The following is a 17484-nucleotide window of genomic DNA, read 5'->3' as shown; positions in this document are numbered from 1 at the left end:
GTAGGGGTCGCAGGCAAGGTAGGGGTCGTAACAGTGTTCACTTAGTTTACACACTGTGTAAATATACAGAGCTGGGGGTTGTGGACAAGGTAGGGGTTGTAGCAGTGTGCACTTAGTTTACACACGGTGTAAATGTGCAGAGCTGGATGTCGTGGATAAGGTAGTAGGGGTCGCAGACAAGGTAGGGGTCGTAGCAGTGTATACTCAGTTTACACATGGTGTAAATGTGCAGAGCCGGGGGTCGTGGACAAGGTAGGGGTCGCAGACAAGGTAGGGGTCGTAGCAGCGTATACTCAGTTTACACCTGGTGTAAATGTGCAGAGCCGGAGGTCGTGGACAAGGTAGGGGTCGCAGACAAGGTAGGGGTCGTAGCAGTGTATACTCAGTTTACACATGGTGTAAATGTGCAGAGCCGGGGGTCGTGGACAAGGTAGGGGTCGCAGACAAGGTAGGGGTCGTAGCAGTGTATACTCAGTTTACACATGTTGTAAATGTGCAGAGCCGGGTGTTGTGGACAAGGTAGGGGTCGCAGACAAGGTAGGGGTCATAGCAGTGTATACTCAGTTTACACATGTTGTAAATGTGCAGAGCCGGGGGTTGTGGACAAGGTAGGGGTCGCAGACAAGGTAGGGGTGGTAGCGGTATGCACTTAGTTCGCAACAGTGTAAATGTGCAGAGCCGGGGGTCCTGGACAAGTACGTGTTACGGACAAGGTAGGGGTTGTAGCAGTGTACACTCAGTGTACACATGGTGTAAATGTGCAGAGCCAGAGGTCGTGGACAAGATAGGGGGTCACAGCAGCATAAATTAGCATTTACACATAAGTGAATGTGCACGAATGGAGGCCTGGAACTGAGTGCAACAGCTGTCCAACCTCTCATTGACTTGCCTGTTCCTGCACTGTCCCTGTTTAACCTTCAGCCAGTGGTGTCTGACCCCCAGAGACCACCAGCCTGCCAAGTAATATTGTGCCATTTGGTAATCTGTTTCTACCTGCAAGAAGGCAGTTTTGAGGCTGTGTGTTGCCCTCTGTTTGCCATTGGTGGTGATGCTGTGAGGAGGTTGCCTGTTGTGTTGTTAATGTTGCATTGGCCACTGCACCAACCTCTTCAAGTTCAAGTTTGCCATTTAAAGGGCTGAGAAACATGCTGTGTGGAGGAGCATTTGCCATCTGCTCCTGGAGGGTGGAAGAAGGCTTAGCTTGGATTGGTGGTTGAACCTGTGCCAAGCTTCCTTGTGCAGTAGAGACGCTTGGCTCTCCCAACCAGCCCTGTGGGTCACTGGGAGGACCTGTGTGGACCGAACAAGTGCCCAAGGGCCTTTGTGCTGCCCATTGCTCTCCAGGTGGACCCAGGCTGGACAAAGTTCTCATCCTGTCTGATCTGCCAGTAGAGTGAGCATCCCTCAAACATACTCTAACAGTCAGGAGCCAAAAGTCTAACATGCGTTTCATGCAGAAATAGTGAGCCGCACACGACCGACCTGAGCTCTCACCCAAAACACCCGCGTGGAGCATGGAATGGTAAAATGTGTGCAAATATTAATGATTCTTGTACATTTCATTCTACATTTCACCTCAGTACAAATCAGTGGTGCATAAACATGTGTCACAGACTTTAATATCCGATGTCAAGCCTTAGTATTTGATTCTGTGGCTTAGTATCTGAGGTTACATATATGATTCTGAAGCTTAATATCTGATTTTAAGTTTTAGTATTTGATTCTGTGGCTTAATATCTGATTCTGAGGTTTAGTATGTGATTCTGAGCCTTAATATCCGATTCTGAGGTTTAGTATATGATTCTAAGGCTTAATATCTGATTCTGAGGGTTAGTATATGATTCTGTGGCTTAATATCTGATTCAGGGGTTTAATATATGATTCTGAGGTTTAAGGTCTGATTCTGAGGGTTAGTATATAATTCTGAGGCTTACGATCTGGTTCTGAGGTTTAGTATATGATTCTGAGGCTTAATATCTGATTCTGAGGTTTACTATATACTTCTGAGGCTTAATATCTGATTCTGGGGTTTAGTATATGATTCTGAGTTTTAAGATCTAATTCTGAGGTTTTGTGTATGATTCTGAGGCTTAACATCTGATTCCAAGGTTTAGTATATGATTCTGAGGCTTAATATCTGATTCTGAGGCTTAGTATCGGATTACAAGGCTTAGTATTTGATGGTGGGTCTTAGTAACTAGTTCTGTGGCTTAGCATTTTGGGCTTAGTATCTGATTCTGGGCCTTAATATCTGATTCTGTGGCTTAGTATCAGATTCTGAGCTTTAGTATCTGATGTCAAACTATAATATCTGATTCTGAAGCTTAGTATCTGATCCTGAGACTTAGAATCTGATTCTGAGCTTTAGTATCTGATGTCAAGCCACAGTAACTGATTTCAAGACTTAGGCGGTCATTCTGACCACGGCGGGCGGCGGTCGCCGCCCGCCATGCGGTTACCGCCGAATGACTGCACAGCGGTCAAAAGACCGCGGCGGTCATTCCAACTTTCCCGCTGGGCCGGCGGGCGACCGCCAAAAGACCGTCCGCCGGCCCAGCGGGAAAGCCCCTGCAACGAGGAGGCCGGCTCCGAATGGAGCCGGCGGAGTTGCAGGGGTGCGACGGGTGCAGTGGCACCCGTTGCGATTTTCACTGTCTGCAAAGCAGACAGTGAAAATCTTTGTGGGGCCCTGTTAGGGGGCCCCTGCAGTGCCCATGCCAGTGGCATGGGCAGTGCAGGGGCCCCCAGGGGCCCCACAGCACCCATTCCCGCCATCCTGGTTCTGGCGGTGGACACCGCCAGAAACAGGCTGGCGTGAAGGGGGTCGGAATCCCCATGGCGGTGCTGCAAGCAGCGCCGCCATGGCGGATTCCCTGGGCCAGGGGAAAACCGGCGGGAAACCGCCGGTTCCCCTTTTCTGACCGCGGCTTTACCGCCACGGTCAGAATAGCCCAGGAAGCACCGCCAGCCTGTTGGCGGTGCTCCCGCCGCCCTCCGCCATGGCGGTCATGGACCGCCAGGGTCGGAATGACCCCCTTAGAGTCTGTTCCTGAGGCTTAATATCTGATTCTGAGCTTTACTATCTGAAGTCAAGTCTGAATATCTGATTCTGAGACTTAGGGCCTGATTACAACTTTGGCGGAGGGGGTTAATCCGTCCCAAATGTTACGGATATCCCACCCGCCGTATTATGAGTCCATTATATCCTATGGAACTCGTACTACGGCGGGTGGGATATCTGTCACATTTGGGACGGATTAACCCCCTCAGCCAAAGTTGTAATCAGGCCCTTAGTATCTAATTTCAAGGCTTAGCATCTGATCCTGAGGCATAGTATCTGATTCTGAGCTTTAGCATCTGATGTCCAGTCGCAGTATCTGATTCCACGGCTTAGGATCTGATCCTGAAGCTTAGTACCTGATTCTGAGGCCTAGTAATGGATTGCAAGTCTTAGTATCTGATTTTAAGCTTGAGTATCTGATTCTGAGCCTTAGTATCTGATTCTGAGGTTTGGTATATGATTCTGATATCTGATTCCAAGGCTTGGCATCTGATTCCAAGGATTAGTATCTAATTCTGAGCTTTAACATCTGATGTTGAGTAATAGTATCTGACTCTGAGGCTTAATACCTGATCCCGAAGCTTAGTATCTGATTCTGAGGCTTAGTAATGGATTGCAAGTCTTAGTATCTGATTTTAAGCTTGAGTATCTGATTCTGAGCCTTAGTATCTGATTCTGAGGTTTGGTATATGATTCTGATATCTGATTCCAAGGCTTGGTATCTGATTCCAAGGATTAGTATCTAATTCTGAGCTTTAACATCTGATGTTGAGTAATAGTATCTGACTCTGAGGCTTAATATCTGATCCCGAAGCTTAACATCTGATTTTGAGCTTTAGTGTCTGATGTCAAAGTATAATATCTGATTCTGAGGCTTAATATCTGATCCTGAAGCTTTAGTATCATATTCCAAGGCTTAGTATTTGATGTCAAGCATGAATGTCTGATCCTGAGCCTTAGCATCTGATTCCAAGGCTCAGCATCTGATCCCGAGGTTTAGAATCTGATTCTCAGCTTTAGTATCTGATGTCAAACCACAGTATCTGATTCCAAGGCTTAGCATATAATCCTGAGGATTAGCATCTGATTATGAGTTTTATTATCTGATGTCAAGCCATAATATCTGACTCTGAGGCTTAGTACCTGATTCTGAGGCTTAGTATCAGATTCTGAGCTTCAGTATCTGATGTCTAACTATAATTTCTGATTCTGAAGCTTAGTAACTGATCCTGAGGTTTAGAATCTAATTCTGAGCTTTAGTATCTGATGTCAAGCCACAGTATCTGATTTCAAGACTTAGAGTCTGTTCCTGAGGCTTAATATCTGATTCTGAGCTTTACGATCTGAAGCCAAGCTGTAGTATCTGACTCTGGGGCTTAGTATCTGTTTCTGAGGCTTAGTATTGGATGTCTAGCCTAAATATCTGATTCTGAACTTTAATATCTGATGTCCAGCTGCAGTATCTGATTCCAAGTCTTAGCATCTGGTCCTGAGGCATAGTATCTGATCCTGAAGTTTAGTATCTGATTCTGAGCTTTAGTATCTGATGTCAAGCCATGGTATCCAATTCCAAGGCTTAGTATCGGATCCTGAAACTTGGTATCTGATTCCGAGCTTTACTATCTGATGTCAAGCCTTAGTATCTGTTTCTGATGCTTACTATCTGTTTCTGAGGCTTCGTATCTGTTTCTGAGGCTTCGTATCTGTTTCTGAGGCTTAGTATCTGATTCTGAGTCTTCGTATCTCTTACTAAATCTAAGCCCCCGATTCTGAGGCTTCCGAGCCTTAGTATCTAATCTTGAGCCGTAGTATCTGATTCAGACGCTTAGAGTCTGATTTCGACACTTGGCACAGTGTCACAAGTATGTTACCTTATCCAGGAGGCTGAATCCAAATAGTACTATAATTGAGCGGCATACTACAAAAGTTCTTACTTAGTGACAAAAATCTTCTGTTTTCCAGGTTCCTGGCCCTTTACAAAGGGTTGCTGCCAAAAATCATGAGGCTCGGACCAGGTAACTATTTCTTGGGACCAGGTAACTCTCAGCTCGTGGATGGTTTTCTCAACTTTACTTTGGGATGGTTAATGAATAGCTTATACTGTGCACCATTGAATGTAGGAGGCTGGCCTGGTTTCTAGTGGGTACCACAGGTACTTACACCTTATACCAGGTCCAGTTATCCCTTATCAGTGAAATGTAGTCAGTGCCTAGAAGTCAGGCTGTCTATAGGTAGCTGTAGCTAAGCAGCCAAGGCTTATCTGGGAGACATGCAAAGCTCTTGCAATACCACTGTAGTCACACAGCACTCACACACATGAAACACAATGCTGAGTTGTACCAAAAATAAAGGTACTTTATTTTAGTGACACAAGGCCAAAAATACTTTAGAGACTATACTCCCTTAGGAGGTAAGTAAATTACAAAATATATACACTATTAACCAGAAACAGGTAAGTACACAGTGCAAATAGTGAAAATCACAATAGGTTGTAATGAGCCTAGGGGGAACACAAACCATATACTAAAATGGTGGAATGCGAAAATCGGTTTCCCACCTAGGCAAGTGTAGTGTGTAGAGAGGCTTTTGGGAGTGTCAGAAACCACCAAAGGTAGGTAATAGACCCCACCCAGAGCCCTGGAAAGCAGGAGTAAAACACAGCAAGTTTCCTAAAACACTAGAAGTCGTGATAGAAGATAATGCAAGAACCAGAAGAGACTAAAAGACATCAACAGTGGATTCCTGGACATGAAGACCTGTGGAAGAAGGGGACCAAGTCCAAGAGGCACTGAAGAGTCCAGGGAGAACAGGAGCCCCTGCTAACCCGGATGAAGGAGAACCACCAGTGAGAAGACAAAGTCAGTATTGCACCAAAGAAGACAGATGCAGGCTCCTGGTTGGTGCAGAAGATGTCCCACGCCGCATGGATCAATGCAGTCTGGTTTGCGTTGCTGGATTCCACCAACAAGCTGTGTCACACACAAAGCTCGTGGTTAGCAGAAAATGGTGCTGCCTGGGACCAGGAGGGACCTGGTGGCCTCTATCCAGGAGGGGGAGGCAGAGAGGACTCTCAGCAACTTAGAGATCCCTCCGAAGACCAGACAGCATGCACAGGAGTTCTACAGCATGGGGACAAAGGAGGTGCAAATGGAGGCCCACGCAGCACGACACAAAGGATTCCCATGCCACCGGAGAACCACCTGGGCTTGAGCTGCTCAAGCAACAGGAGGGCAGAAACCTGTCTGTGAGCAGCAGCTGGGGTTGCCTGGAAAACCTCAGAAGGCTGGTATGGCAGTACTCGGGGTCCAGGGTGGAGTCCCCAGAGTGCATGGGATTGTGCAACCAATACTGGAATCAGTATTGGGGTACAATTCCCAGTTGGTAGTCACCTTACATGGCCATATTCGGGTTACCATTTTGAAGCTGGACATAGGTATTGATCTATGTCCAGTGCACGCATAAAATGGCGTCCCCGTACTCACGAAGTCCGTGAAAATGGAGCTGGACATCGTGGGGGCACCTCTGTTAGTGCAGGGGTGCCCTCACACACAGGTACTTTGCACCCAGCCTTCAGGGTTGGAAGGCCTGACATATAGGTGACTTATAAGTGGCCTGGTGCAGTGAAAACAGCTGTGAGATAGGGCATGCACTATTTCACACAGGCTGCAGTGGCATTCCTGTAGAAGCCTTTGCATGGGCTCCCTATAGGTGACAAAAGTAATGCTGCAGCCCAAAGGGATCCCCTGGGTACCTAGGTACCATATACTAGGGACTTATAAGGGGGACCAGTATGCAAATTTGGAGTGAAATACTGGGTTACCAGTATGTAGAGACAAATTTGGGAACAGAGAGAACATAAGCACTGGATTGCTGGCTAGCAGGATTCCAGTGACACAGTCAAAACACACTGAAAAACAGGCCAAAAATGGGGTTAACCATGCTAGAAAGAGGGGACTTTCTCACAATTATGTTATGTTAAATTATGTTGAGTGTATTTGTATAATAATGTACAGCTCACCCAGTATGGTACCCTGGTACTGTAGCCGTACACATGTTGTATGGCTCCTGGGTTGGATGTTTAATTTAGCGAACGTTAGTGTGGGTCATATGTACTGTTCAAATGTGTGGTGTGGTATTTTGGGCAAACCATAAAGACCCCGTTTTATGGAAAAAGAATATGATGCTTGGAAAAGGCAAAGAAAAAATGATGAGAAGGCTCACCAGTCACACAATGGGTGGACTCAAACGCGACACCAAGAAATGCAAGATTGAAACGTCTTAAGACCCAAAAGAAAGACAGGTCGTTTTGGAGACAGTCCATGTATATAGTAGGAGCCATTATCGTCTTGATGGCACTTAAGAAGTTCATCCAAAAGCGTTGTCTGGTGTAGAGAATTGTGGTGTAGTATAACAGGTGTGACCTAGCATGAGGAGATGCGGCCTGTAAGAGTTAGCATAAGAGGAATAGTCTTGTAGCGTAACATAGTGAAGTCAATAATCCATCCGGAATTATGTAAATATGACTAATGGATGCAGAGGTGGTCTAGGTGTGGAAAGAAGTGCAGCATCGTTGAAGTAAATGGGGTCTAGTGTTGGGCAAGCTGCTCTAGCATAGTGCAGACATTTCTGTTGTAAACAAGAGTAAACAAGTGTGGTGGAGCGTAATCAACTATGCGCTACCCGAATGAGGTGCAGGTGAACGAGATGTCTTCTACTTGGAGAAGGTGTGGTCTTGGTCTTTTTAAAGACAGGTGGTCTTTTTGGACAAGATGTCCTCCTGAACAAAGTGTGATCTTCTTGACAGTGGTATGATCTGTGAGAAAAGGCCTCTTTTGTCATGGGTAGCACCCACATTTTGCCAGGTATTTGGTGGGGTCTCAAAGTTGTTAGTGCCCAGGGCTGCTGCTAACCAGGTTCCCTGGGCCAGATCTCTTTTCCTAAAAGTGTTGTGATGCATTGGCACAAATGGCAACACCTTTAGCAGTCACTATAAGTCCCTAGTAAATGGTACTTAGGTACCCAGGGCATGCAGTACTAAGGGTAGATCCCTGAGGGCAGCAGCACTGATTGTGCCACCCTCTAGGACCATAAATCCAGAGCACCAAGCACTGCCATTGCAGGCTGAGTGTCCTAGTGCAATCCTAAAATGCAAACTCGACCTGGCACACTGCCTGTGTGCCCAGTCCACCATATGCTGCATACACTATGGATAAGGCACCTCTCTGGCAGACCTTACAGCCCTAAGGTAGGGTGCTCTATAATGTATGTGAGGGCATAGTTGCATGAGCCCCCACTGTGTCCTTGCCTAACCTGGGACATAGTGAACAGATCAGCCACGTTAAATGTATCAAACAACTCAGAATGATAAATCCAAACTGGTACAGGTATTGGATTTATTGCAATATGTACCCCGGGGCCACCTTAAAGGTGAGTCCTGCAAAGCTAACTAACACTGGCATAGTTGCTGGCCGGTCACAACCAGCCTGACACCACCAGGCAAGATTCTGGAACCCTTGGTAAGAGATCTTGCTCTCTGGGTCCCAGAACAAAGGCCTTCGTGGGTGGAGGTGTCACACCTCCCTCCTCAGGAATGTGCACTGCCCTGTTAGGGAGCTTCAAAGGGCTTACTGTCTTTGAAACTCAAGCCTGCTGCCAGCCCCGTTGCAAACCCCCACTTTTGGCGGGAGCAACCGCAAGAAAACACACAAAAGACAGTAGGAGTGGTCAGCCCCAGCTTGCACCACCCCTAAGGTGTTGCATGCAAGGTGACCCCTCCATTTCATTTTCCTCCATCTTGCATGGAAGGAAAATAGCCAAACAGGTGTAAGGAAGTGACCTCTGCCCACAGGAAGTGGTTACTTAATGGGTGTAGCCACTCTAAGGTAGATGACTCATTGGTCACTACTAGTTACTCCCCTAAACACCCACTAAGTACAGTATTTAGTAGAACAGAGATTCAGATTCCAAGGACAAAAGAAGACCAGCAACAAAGATGACCCAAAGCTTGAGAACTGAAGTCCTGTTGCACCAAAATAAGGTGCCAAACCCTGCCTGGTGCACCCAGGACTCGACAATCACCTCTGAGTGGTTGCTCGGACATCGGACGGACTCTACAAACAGCCAGAGGACTTCCACTCTTCTAAATATTGCGAAAGATCTCCCTTCAGAGTGAAGGCATCACTCTCCTGCAACAAAGACCAAAAGACCAGTGAAGTCCAGTTCAATGACCGGCTGGTGACCAAGGAACCAAATGCCGTAGCTGGACCAAATTTCACCCAATGGACCGCGAGGACAAAACCCACCAGTGTGCAAATTGGGTCGTACTGCGACCTCCAGTGGCTGAACCGTGCAATAGCCCCATTACTGTTCACTCAACATCGGAATCCCAGAAGGAAAGTCCACTCTGGACTGAAAAAGGACCAGGAGGAATCCCCAGTCGAAGGACTTCAAAGAACACCAGGACCTCCCACCAGAGTGCCCCTGCTGACCTGCAAGTGACCCTCGAAGCGACCTACCTCCTGCTTCCAAGGGCACCTTTAGACACAGCCCCGGGCTCATCATTTCGCTCTGCACCCGGCCGTCCTGTGCCCTGCACTGAAGATCCAGCTGTGCCCTAAGGGTCCCCCACCCTTTGTGACCTTGACACTCCAAGGGGACCCCCCAGACTCACCTTTAAGTCCACCTGTGCAGCGCTTTTTCAAGTGGTCTCCCGCAGTGGCCTTACACCAGCTCCAAAGACTTTTCTGCTCTGCTCCTGCCGAAACTGGGAGACGCCCAACTTTCCTTTCTCCTGCTGGTCCACAGGGCCCAATGACGACCTCGACCTACAGCCAAGTGGAGACATTGGTATACGCATTGCCTGATTCTATTGTCATTTTTGAAAGTATTTCTTCATTGATTCCTATAGCGCGTAATAACACACAGAACTGAGACATTTTCTAAAATTTGAAAATTCATAGCTTAAAAAGTATTTACCCGATTTTGATGATCTTGGTCTTAAAAAATGTATATAAATCTGAAGTATTTTTGTAAATTGGTCTATAGGTATTCTTTTGAGTGTGTGGTCTCATTTATTGACACTGTGAGTACAACAAATGCTTTGCACTTTTCCAAGATTAGCCTAACTGCACGAACAAGCTACCATTAAAATTGGAGCATTAGGTGGTCTAGTTTTTACCTCTGTAAACTAATATGGTTTTGCCCGGACCCTCTGCACAGTGTACAACGATTTGCACACTACATAGAGGGCCAGCTTCCTACATGATCATCTTGTATGAGGTTTTAAAGAGGTGTGGTCTGTTTGTACGAGGTGTAGTCTTATTTGAGGATATGTGGTCTTGAGAAGGGTGTGGTCTACTTGAGTAATGTGTGGTTTAGTTGGAGGTGTGTTCTTCTTGACTGATGCATGGTCTTATTTAAAGAGCCCTTCTGAGGTTCAGTTTTGAAGGAGGTGTGGAATTATTGAAAGTGATGTGGGCTTTTAGAAGGTGATGTCATTTTAAAAGAGATCTAGTCTTCTGAAAGGAAGGGTTTTTTTCTTAAATGAGGAGTGATCTTCTTGTAGATGGTGTGGTCTTCTTTAATGAGATGTGCTCTTCTTAACAGAGATGTAATCTTCTTGAACGAGGTGTGGTCTTGCATGGTGTGGGCTGTTGAAGATGTGATCTTATTGTGCAAGGTATAGTTTTCTTGAACAAAACAATTTGAGTGAATGAGATGTGGTCTTGAAGGATGTGTGATCCTCGAGTGAGGCATGGTCTTGCATGAGGTGTGTTCTTCTTGAACAAGGTATCCTTGGACGAGTCTTCTTGAATAAGTTGTGGTCCACTTGAACAAGGTATGGTATTAAAGAATGTGGCAAGATCTTCTTGAATGCAGTTCTGCTTAGGTCTGGCTTCTGTCATGAGCCTCCTGATGACCAATGGCCCTTGCAGTCCTTTGAAAAGCTTGGTTGATTTGACTTCAACACTAGGGTTACTGGTCTTCATTGAGAAAGATCAAATTCAGCCACCCAACATGACTTCACCAGGGTGGCCTTTTGGCCCTCTTAGCATCAGCTTCTCCAGAGATTTCTCATCACCTCTAATATTTTACGGATGCCGGTGGTCCTCCGCAGGAGTCATGGTCGGTTTTGCTCTGAACACGTAGGCTGTTCTTTGAATTCAATTTGCACCCATTGACTGCCTTGGGATTCTCATCGGGGGTCTTCATTGGGCCGTCCAATGGGTTGTTCTTTGGCCCTTCCATTTGGCCACCCATTTAACCCTCCTTCGGCCCATCTAGGTCTTCTGCTTGGTCGTCTCATTTGACCATTTCTGGGCTCCTCTGGGTCGTCGATTAGTTTGGCCCCTGCAGGTCTTCAGTTTGGCCATCCTTCGGGCCACCCAATGATCTTGCATTGGTCCAACCACTGAGCCTATCATAGGGCTGTTTTATGGGCTGTCCACTGGGGCATCAGTTGGCTAGGCCTATGGCAGTCTTTTGGGCCATCTCTAAGGTGTTGCGATGAGTCCAAATCCGGCCCTACCTTTTCCCTGTCCTTTTAGTCAAGCTTTGGCCGTCCATAGGGCTGTCCTTAGGCCTTCCCTTAGGGCCCTCTTTCGGCCATGACTGCCGAGCAACTTTAAGTCAAACGCTGAAGGTAACATTCTGTTCTTTCCTCTAGGTGGCGCTGTCATGCTCTTGGTTTATGAATACTCCTACGCCTGGCTCCAGAAGCACTGGTGGTGAGCTGCTGATTCGCTGGTTTGGCTGTGACGGAAGGGACCATCAGACCAATCAGGAGTTTCACACGTGACACCAAAAAATGGAGGCTGGCAACAGAGAGCGGACCTAGAGCACATGCTCTTCAAACATTGAAAATCTGACAGTGACAAAGGGAAATCAAAAGGAAAAACTACAGATTAAAACAGATATCGATGGAAGGCCTCACCTGCCAGACAAGCAGCCGGAACCTCAGAAATTGTCTATCCAAAATAACCCTAATCATGTTCTTCACAGGCTGCCTTAATTTTTAATAAAATATAAAAGAATGAAACATGTCAGATATTTTATTTTCCTGATATAGTCTGATCATGGATGCAGGAGTACAGGTGAGGTGTTGGGTGGATGAAGCAGCACAGGTGAGGTGTTGGGTGGATGCACCAGTGCAGGTGAGGTGTAGAGTGGATACAGGACCAGAGGTGAGGTTTTGGGTGGATGCACCAGTGCAGGTGAGGTATAGAGTGGACACAGAACCAGAGGTGAGGTGTAGGGCGGATGCGGCAGCACAGGTGAGGTGTGGGGTGGATGCACCAGTGCAGGTGAGGTGTAGAGTGGACACAGGACCAGAGGTGAGGTGTAGGGTGGATGCGGCAGCACAGGTGAGGTGTTGGGTGGAAGCAGCAGCACAGGTGAGGTGTAGGGTGGATGCACCAGTGCAGGTGAGGTGTAGAGTGGACACAGGACCAGAGGTGAGGTGTTGGGTGGATGCAGCAGCACAGGTGAGGTGTGGGGTGGATGCACCAGCGCTGGTGAGGTGTAGAGTGACACAGGACCAGAGGTTAGGTGTAGGGTTGATGCAGAAGCACAGGTGAGGCGTAGGGTGGAAGCAGCAGGACAGGTGAGGTGTAGGGCGGATGCAGCAGCACAGGTGAGGTGTAGGGTGGATGCAGCAGCGCAGGTGAAGTGTAGGGTGGATGCAGCAGGACAGGTGAAGTGTGGGGTGGATGCACCAGCGCTGGTGAGGTGTAGAGTGACACAGGACCAGAGGTGAGGTGGAGGGTGGATGCGGCAGCACAGGTGAGGTGTAGGATGGATGCACCAGTGCAGGTGAGGTGTTGGGTGGACGTGGCAGCACAGGTGAGGTGTAGGGTGGATGCACGAGTACAGATGAGGTGTAGAGTGGACACAGGACCAGAGGTGAGGTGTAGCGTGGATGCGGCAGCACAGGTGAGGTGTATGGTGGATGCGGCAGCACAAGTGAGGCGTAGAGTGGACACAGGACCAGGGGTGAGGTGTAGGGTGGATGCAGCAGCACAGGTGAGGTGTAGGGTGGATGCACCAGCGCAGGTGAGGTGTAGAGTGGACACAGGACCAGAGGGGAGGTTTTGGGTAGATGCAGCAGCACAGGTGAGGTGTAGGGTGGATGCACCAGTGCAGGTGAGGTGTAGAGTGGGCACAGGACCAGAGGTGAGGAGTAGGGTGGATGCAACAGGACAGGTGAGGTGTAGGGTGGATGCACCAGTGCAGGTGAGGTGTAGAGTGGATACAGGACCAGAGGTAAGGTGTAGGGTGGATGCAGCAACACAGGTGAGGTGTAGGGTGGATGCACCAGTGCAGGTGAGGTGTAGAGTGGACACAGAACCAGAGGTGAGGTGTAGGGTGGATGCTGCAGCGCAGGTGAGGTGTAGGGTGGATGCACCAGCACAGGTGAGGTGTAGAGTGGACACAGGACCAGAGGTGAGGTGTAGGGTGGATGCGGCAGCACAGGTGAGGTGTGGGGTGGCTGCACCAGTGCAGGTGAGATGTAGAGTGGACACAGGGCCAGAGGTGAGGTGTAGGGTGGATGTGGCAGCACAAGTGAGGTGTAGAGTGGACACAGAACCAGAGGTGAGGTGTTGGGTGGATGTGGCAGCACAGGTGAGGCGTAGAGTGGATGGCGGAGGACAGGTGAGGTGTAGAGTGGACACAGGAGCAGGGGTGAGGTATTGGGTGGATGCGGCAGTGCAGGTGAGGTGTAGAGCAGATAGATGAGGGCAGGTGAGGTGTAGAGTGGACGGAGCAGCACAGGTGAGGTGTAGAGTGGACACAGGACCAAGAGGCGTAGAGCGGATGGAGGAGGGCAGGTGAGGTGTAGGCTGGCTGCAGCAGGGCAGGTGAGGTGTAGGGTGGATGCAGCAGGACAGGTGAGGTGTAGGGTGGATGAAGGAGGGCAGGTGAGGTGTAGGGTGGATGGAGGAGGGCAGGTGAGGTGTAGGGTGGATGCAGTAGGACAGGTGAGGTGTAGGGTGGATGGAGGTGGGCAGGTGAGGTGTAGGGTGGGTGCAGCAGGACAGGTGAGGTGTAGGGTGGATGGTGGAGGGCAGGTGAGGTTTAGGGTGGATGCAGCAGCACAGGTGAGGTGTAGGGCGTATGGAGGAGGGCAGGTGAGGTGTAGGGTGGATGCAGCAGCACAGGTGAGGTGTATGGTGGACGGAGGAGGGCAGGTGAGGTCTAGGGTGGATGCAGCAGCACAGGTGAGGTGTAGGGTGGATGGAGGAGGGCAGGTGAGGTGTAGGGTGGATGCAGCAGGACAGGTGAGGTGTAGGGTGGATGGAGGGCAGGTGAGGTGTAGGGTGGATGCAGCAGCACAGGAGAGGTGTAGGGCGGATGGAGGAGGGCAGGTGTGGTGTAAGGTGGATGGTGGAGGGCAGGTGAGGTGTAGGGTGGATGCAGCAGCACAGGTGAGGTTTAGGGCGGATGGAGGAGGGCAGGTGAGGTCTAGGGTAGATGCAGCAGCACAGGTGAGGTGTAGGGCGGATGGAGGAGAGCAGGTGAGGTTTAGGGTGGATGCAGCAGCACAGGTGAGGTGTAGGGTGGGCGGAGGAGGGCAGGTGGTGTCTAGGGTGGATGCATCAGCACAGGAGAGGTGTAGGGTGGATGGAGGAGGGCAGGTGAGGTGTAGGGAAGATGCAGCAGGACAGGTGAGGTGTAGGGTGGATGGAGTGCAGCTGAGGTGTAGGGTGGATGCAGCAGCACAGGTGAGGTGTAGGGAGGATGCAGGAGCACAGGTGAGGTGAAGAGCGGATGCAGCAGCACAGGCGAGGTGTAGAGTGGATGGAGCAGGACAGGTGAGGTGTAGGCCGGATGCAGCAGGACAGGTGAGGTGGAGGGTGGATGGTGGAGGGAAGGTGAGGTCTAGGGTGGATGAAGCAGCATAGGTGAGGTGTAGGGTGGATGGAGGAGGGCAGCTGAGGTCTGGGGTGCATGCATCAGCACAGGTGAGGTGTAGGGTGGATGGAGGAGGGCAGGTGAGGTGTAGGGTGGATGCAGCAGGACAGGTGAGGTGTAGAGCGGATGGAGCAGGACAGGTGAGGTGTAGGGCGGATGGAGTAGGACAGGAGAGGTGTAGAGTGGATGGAGCAGGACAGGTGAGGTGTAGGGCGGTTGCAGCAGGACAGGTGAGGTGTAGAGCGGATGCAGCAGAACAGGTGAGGTGTAGGGTGGATGCAGCAGCACAGGTGAGTTGTAGGGTGGACGGAGGAGGGCAGGTGAGGTCTAGGGTGGATGCATCAGCACAGGTGAGGTGTAGGGTGGAAGGAGGAGGGCAGGTGAGGTGTAGGGAGGATGCAGCAGGACAGGTGAGGTGTAGGGTGAATGGAGGGCAGGTGAGGTGTAGGGCGGATGCAGCAGCACAGGTGAGGTGCAGAGCAGATGGAGCAGGACAGGTGAGGTGTAGGCCGGATGCAGCAGGACAGGTGAGGTGGAGGGTGGATGGTGGAGGGAATGTGAGGTCTAGGGTGGATGCATCAGCACAGGTGAGGTGTAGTGTGGATGCAGCAGGACAGGTGAGGTGTAGAGCGGATGGAGCAGGACAGGTGAGGTGTAGGGCGTATGCAGCAGGACAAGTGAGGTGTAGGGCGGATGGAGCAGGACAGGAGAGGTGTAGAGTGGATGGAGCAGCACAGGTGAGGTTTAGGGTGGATGCAGCAGGACAGGTGAGGTGTATGGCGGATGCAGCAGGACAGGTGAGGTGTAGGGTGGATGGAGGCCAGGTGAGGTGTAGGGTGGACACAGGACCACAGGTGAGGTGTGGGGTGGATGCACCAGTGCAGGTGAGGTGTAGAGTGGACACAGAACCAGAGGTGAGGTGTAGGGTGGATGCTGCAGCGCAGGTGAGGTGTAGGGTGGATGCACCAGCACAGGTGAGGTGTAGGGTGGATGAAGGAGGGCAGATGAGGTGTAGGGTGGATGGAGGAGGGCAGGTGAGGTGTAGGGTGGATGCAGCAGGACAGGTGAGGTGTAGGGTGGATGGAGGTGGGCAGGTGAGGTGTAGGGTGGGTGCAGCAGGACAGGTGAGGTGTAGGGTGGATGGTGGAGGGCAGGTGAGGTTTAGGGTGGATGCAGCAGCACAGGTGAGGTGTAGGGCGTATGGAGGAGGGCAGGTGAGGTGTAGGGTGGATGCAGCAGCACAGGTGAGGTGTAGGGTGGACGGAGGAGGGCAGGTGAGGTCTAGGGTGGATGCAGCAGCACAGGTGAGGTGTAGGGTGGATGGAGGAGGGCAGGTGAGGTGTAGGGTGAATGGAGGGCAGGTGAGGTGTAGGGCTGATGCAGCAGCACAGGTGAGGCGCAGAGCAGATGGAGCAGGACAGGTGAGGTGTAGGCCGGATGCAGCAGGACAGGTGAGGTGGAGGGTGGATGGTGGAGGGAATGTGAGGTCTAGGGTGGATGCATCAGCACAGGTGAGGTGTAGTGTGGATGCAGCAGGACAGGTGAGGTGTAGAGCGGATGGAGCAGGACAGGTGAGGTGTAGGGCGTATGCAGCAGGACAAGTGAGGTGTAGGGCAGATGGAGCAGGACAGGAGAGGTGTAGAGTGGATGGAGCAGGACAGGTGAGGTGTAGGGCGGATGCAGCAGGACAGGTGAGGTGTAGGGTGGATGGAGGGCAGGTGAAGTGTAGGGTGGATGCAGCAGCACAGGTGAGGTGTAGGGTGGATGCAGCAGGACAGGGGAGGTGTAGGGTGGATTTAGCAGCACAGGTGAGGTATAGGGTGGACGGAGGAGGGCAGGTGAGGTCTAGGGTGGATGCAGCAGCAGAGGTGAGGTGTAGGGTGGATGCAGCAGAACAGGTGAGGTGTAGGGTGGATGGAGGGCAGGTGAGGTGTAGGGTGGACACAGGACCACAGGTGAGGTGTGGGGTGGATGCACCAGTGCAGGTGAGGTGTAGAGTGGACACAGAACCAGAGGTGAGGTGTAGGGTGGATGCTGCAGCGCAGGTGAGGTGTAGGGTGGATGCACCAGCACAGGTGAGGTGTAGAGTGGACACAGGACCAGAGGTGAGGTGTAGGGTGGATGCGGCAGCACAGGTGAGGTGTGGGGTGGCTGCACCAGTGAAGGTGAGATGTAGAGTGGACACAGGACCAGAGGTGAGGTGTAGGGTGGATGTGGCAGCACAAGTGAGGCGTAGAGTGGTCACAGAACCAGAGGTGAGGTGTTGGGTGGATGTGGCAGCACAGGTGAGGCGTAGAGTGGATGGCGGAGGACAGGTGAGGTGTAGAGTGGACACAGGAGCAGGGGTGAGGTATTGGGTGGATGCGGCAGTGCAGATGAGGTGTAGAGCAGATAGATGAGGGCAGGTGAGGTGTAGAGTGGACGTAGCAGCACAGGTGAGGTGTAGAGTGGACACAGGACCAAGAGGCGTAGAGCGGATGGAGGAGGGCAGGTGAGGTGTAGGCTGGCTGCAG

General features: G+C 50.7%; 1 protein-coding gene across 3 annotated transcripts in view; it reads left to right on the top strand.

Annotated features, from left to right (window-relative positions):
* Positions 1–12098, top strand: part of SLC25A21 (solute carrier family 25 member 21) — a 688489-nt gene extending 676391 nt beyond the window's left edge. The window contains exons 10-11 of one of the 3 annotated variants that reach the window (XM_069209140.1): positions 5024–5076; positions 11727–12098. In XM_069209140.1, the coding sequence (XP_069065241.1) occupies positions 5024–5076; positions 11727–11791 (118 nt within the window). In that variant the 3' untranslated portion in view covers positions 11792–12098. The remainder of the gene's footprint in view (positions 1–5023; positions 5077–11726) is intronic. The other 2 variants (XM_069209141.1, XM_069209143.1) reach the window with 2 other exon arrangements.
* Positions 12099–17484: the final 5386 nt, after the last annotated feature.

This window comes from Pleurodeles waltl, chromosome 9 (assembly GCF_031143425.1).
Source record: "Pleurodeles waltl isolate 20211129_DDA chromosome 9, aPleWal1.hap1.20221129, whole genome shotgun sequence".
Classification (NCBI taxonomy): Eukaryota; Metazoa; Chordata; class Amphibia; order Caudata; family Salamandridae; genus Pleurodeles; species Pleurodeles waltl.
Note: the sequence above shows the minus strand (reverse complement) of the source record. Positions and strands in the feature narration are given on the sequence as shown.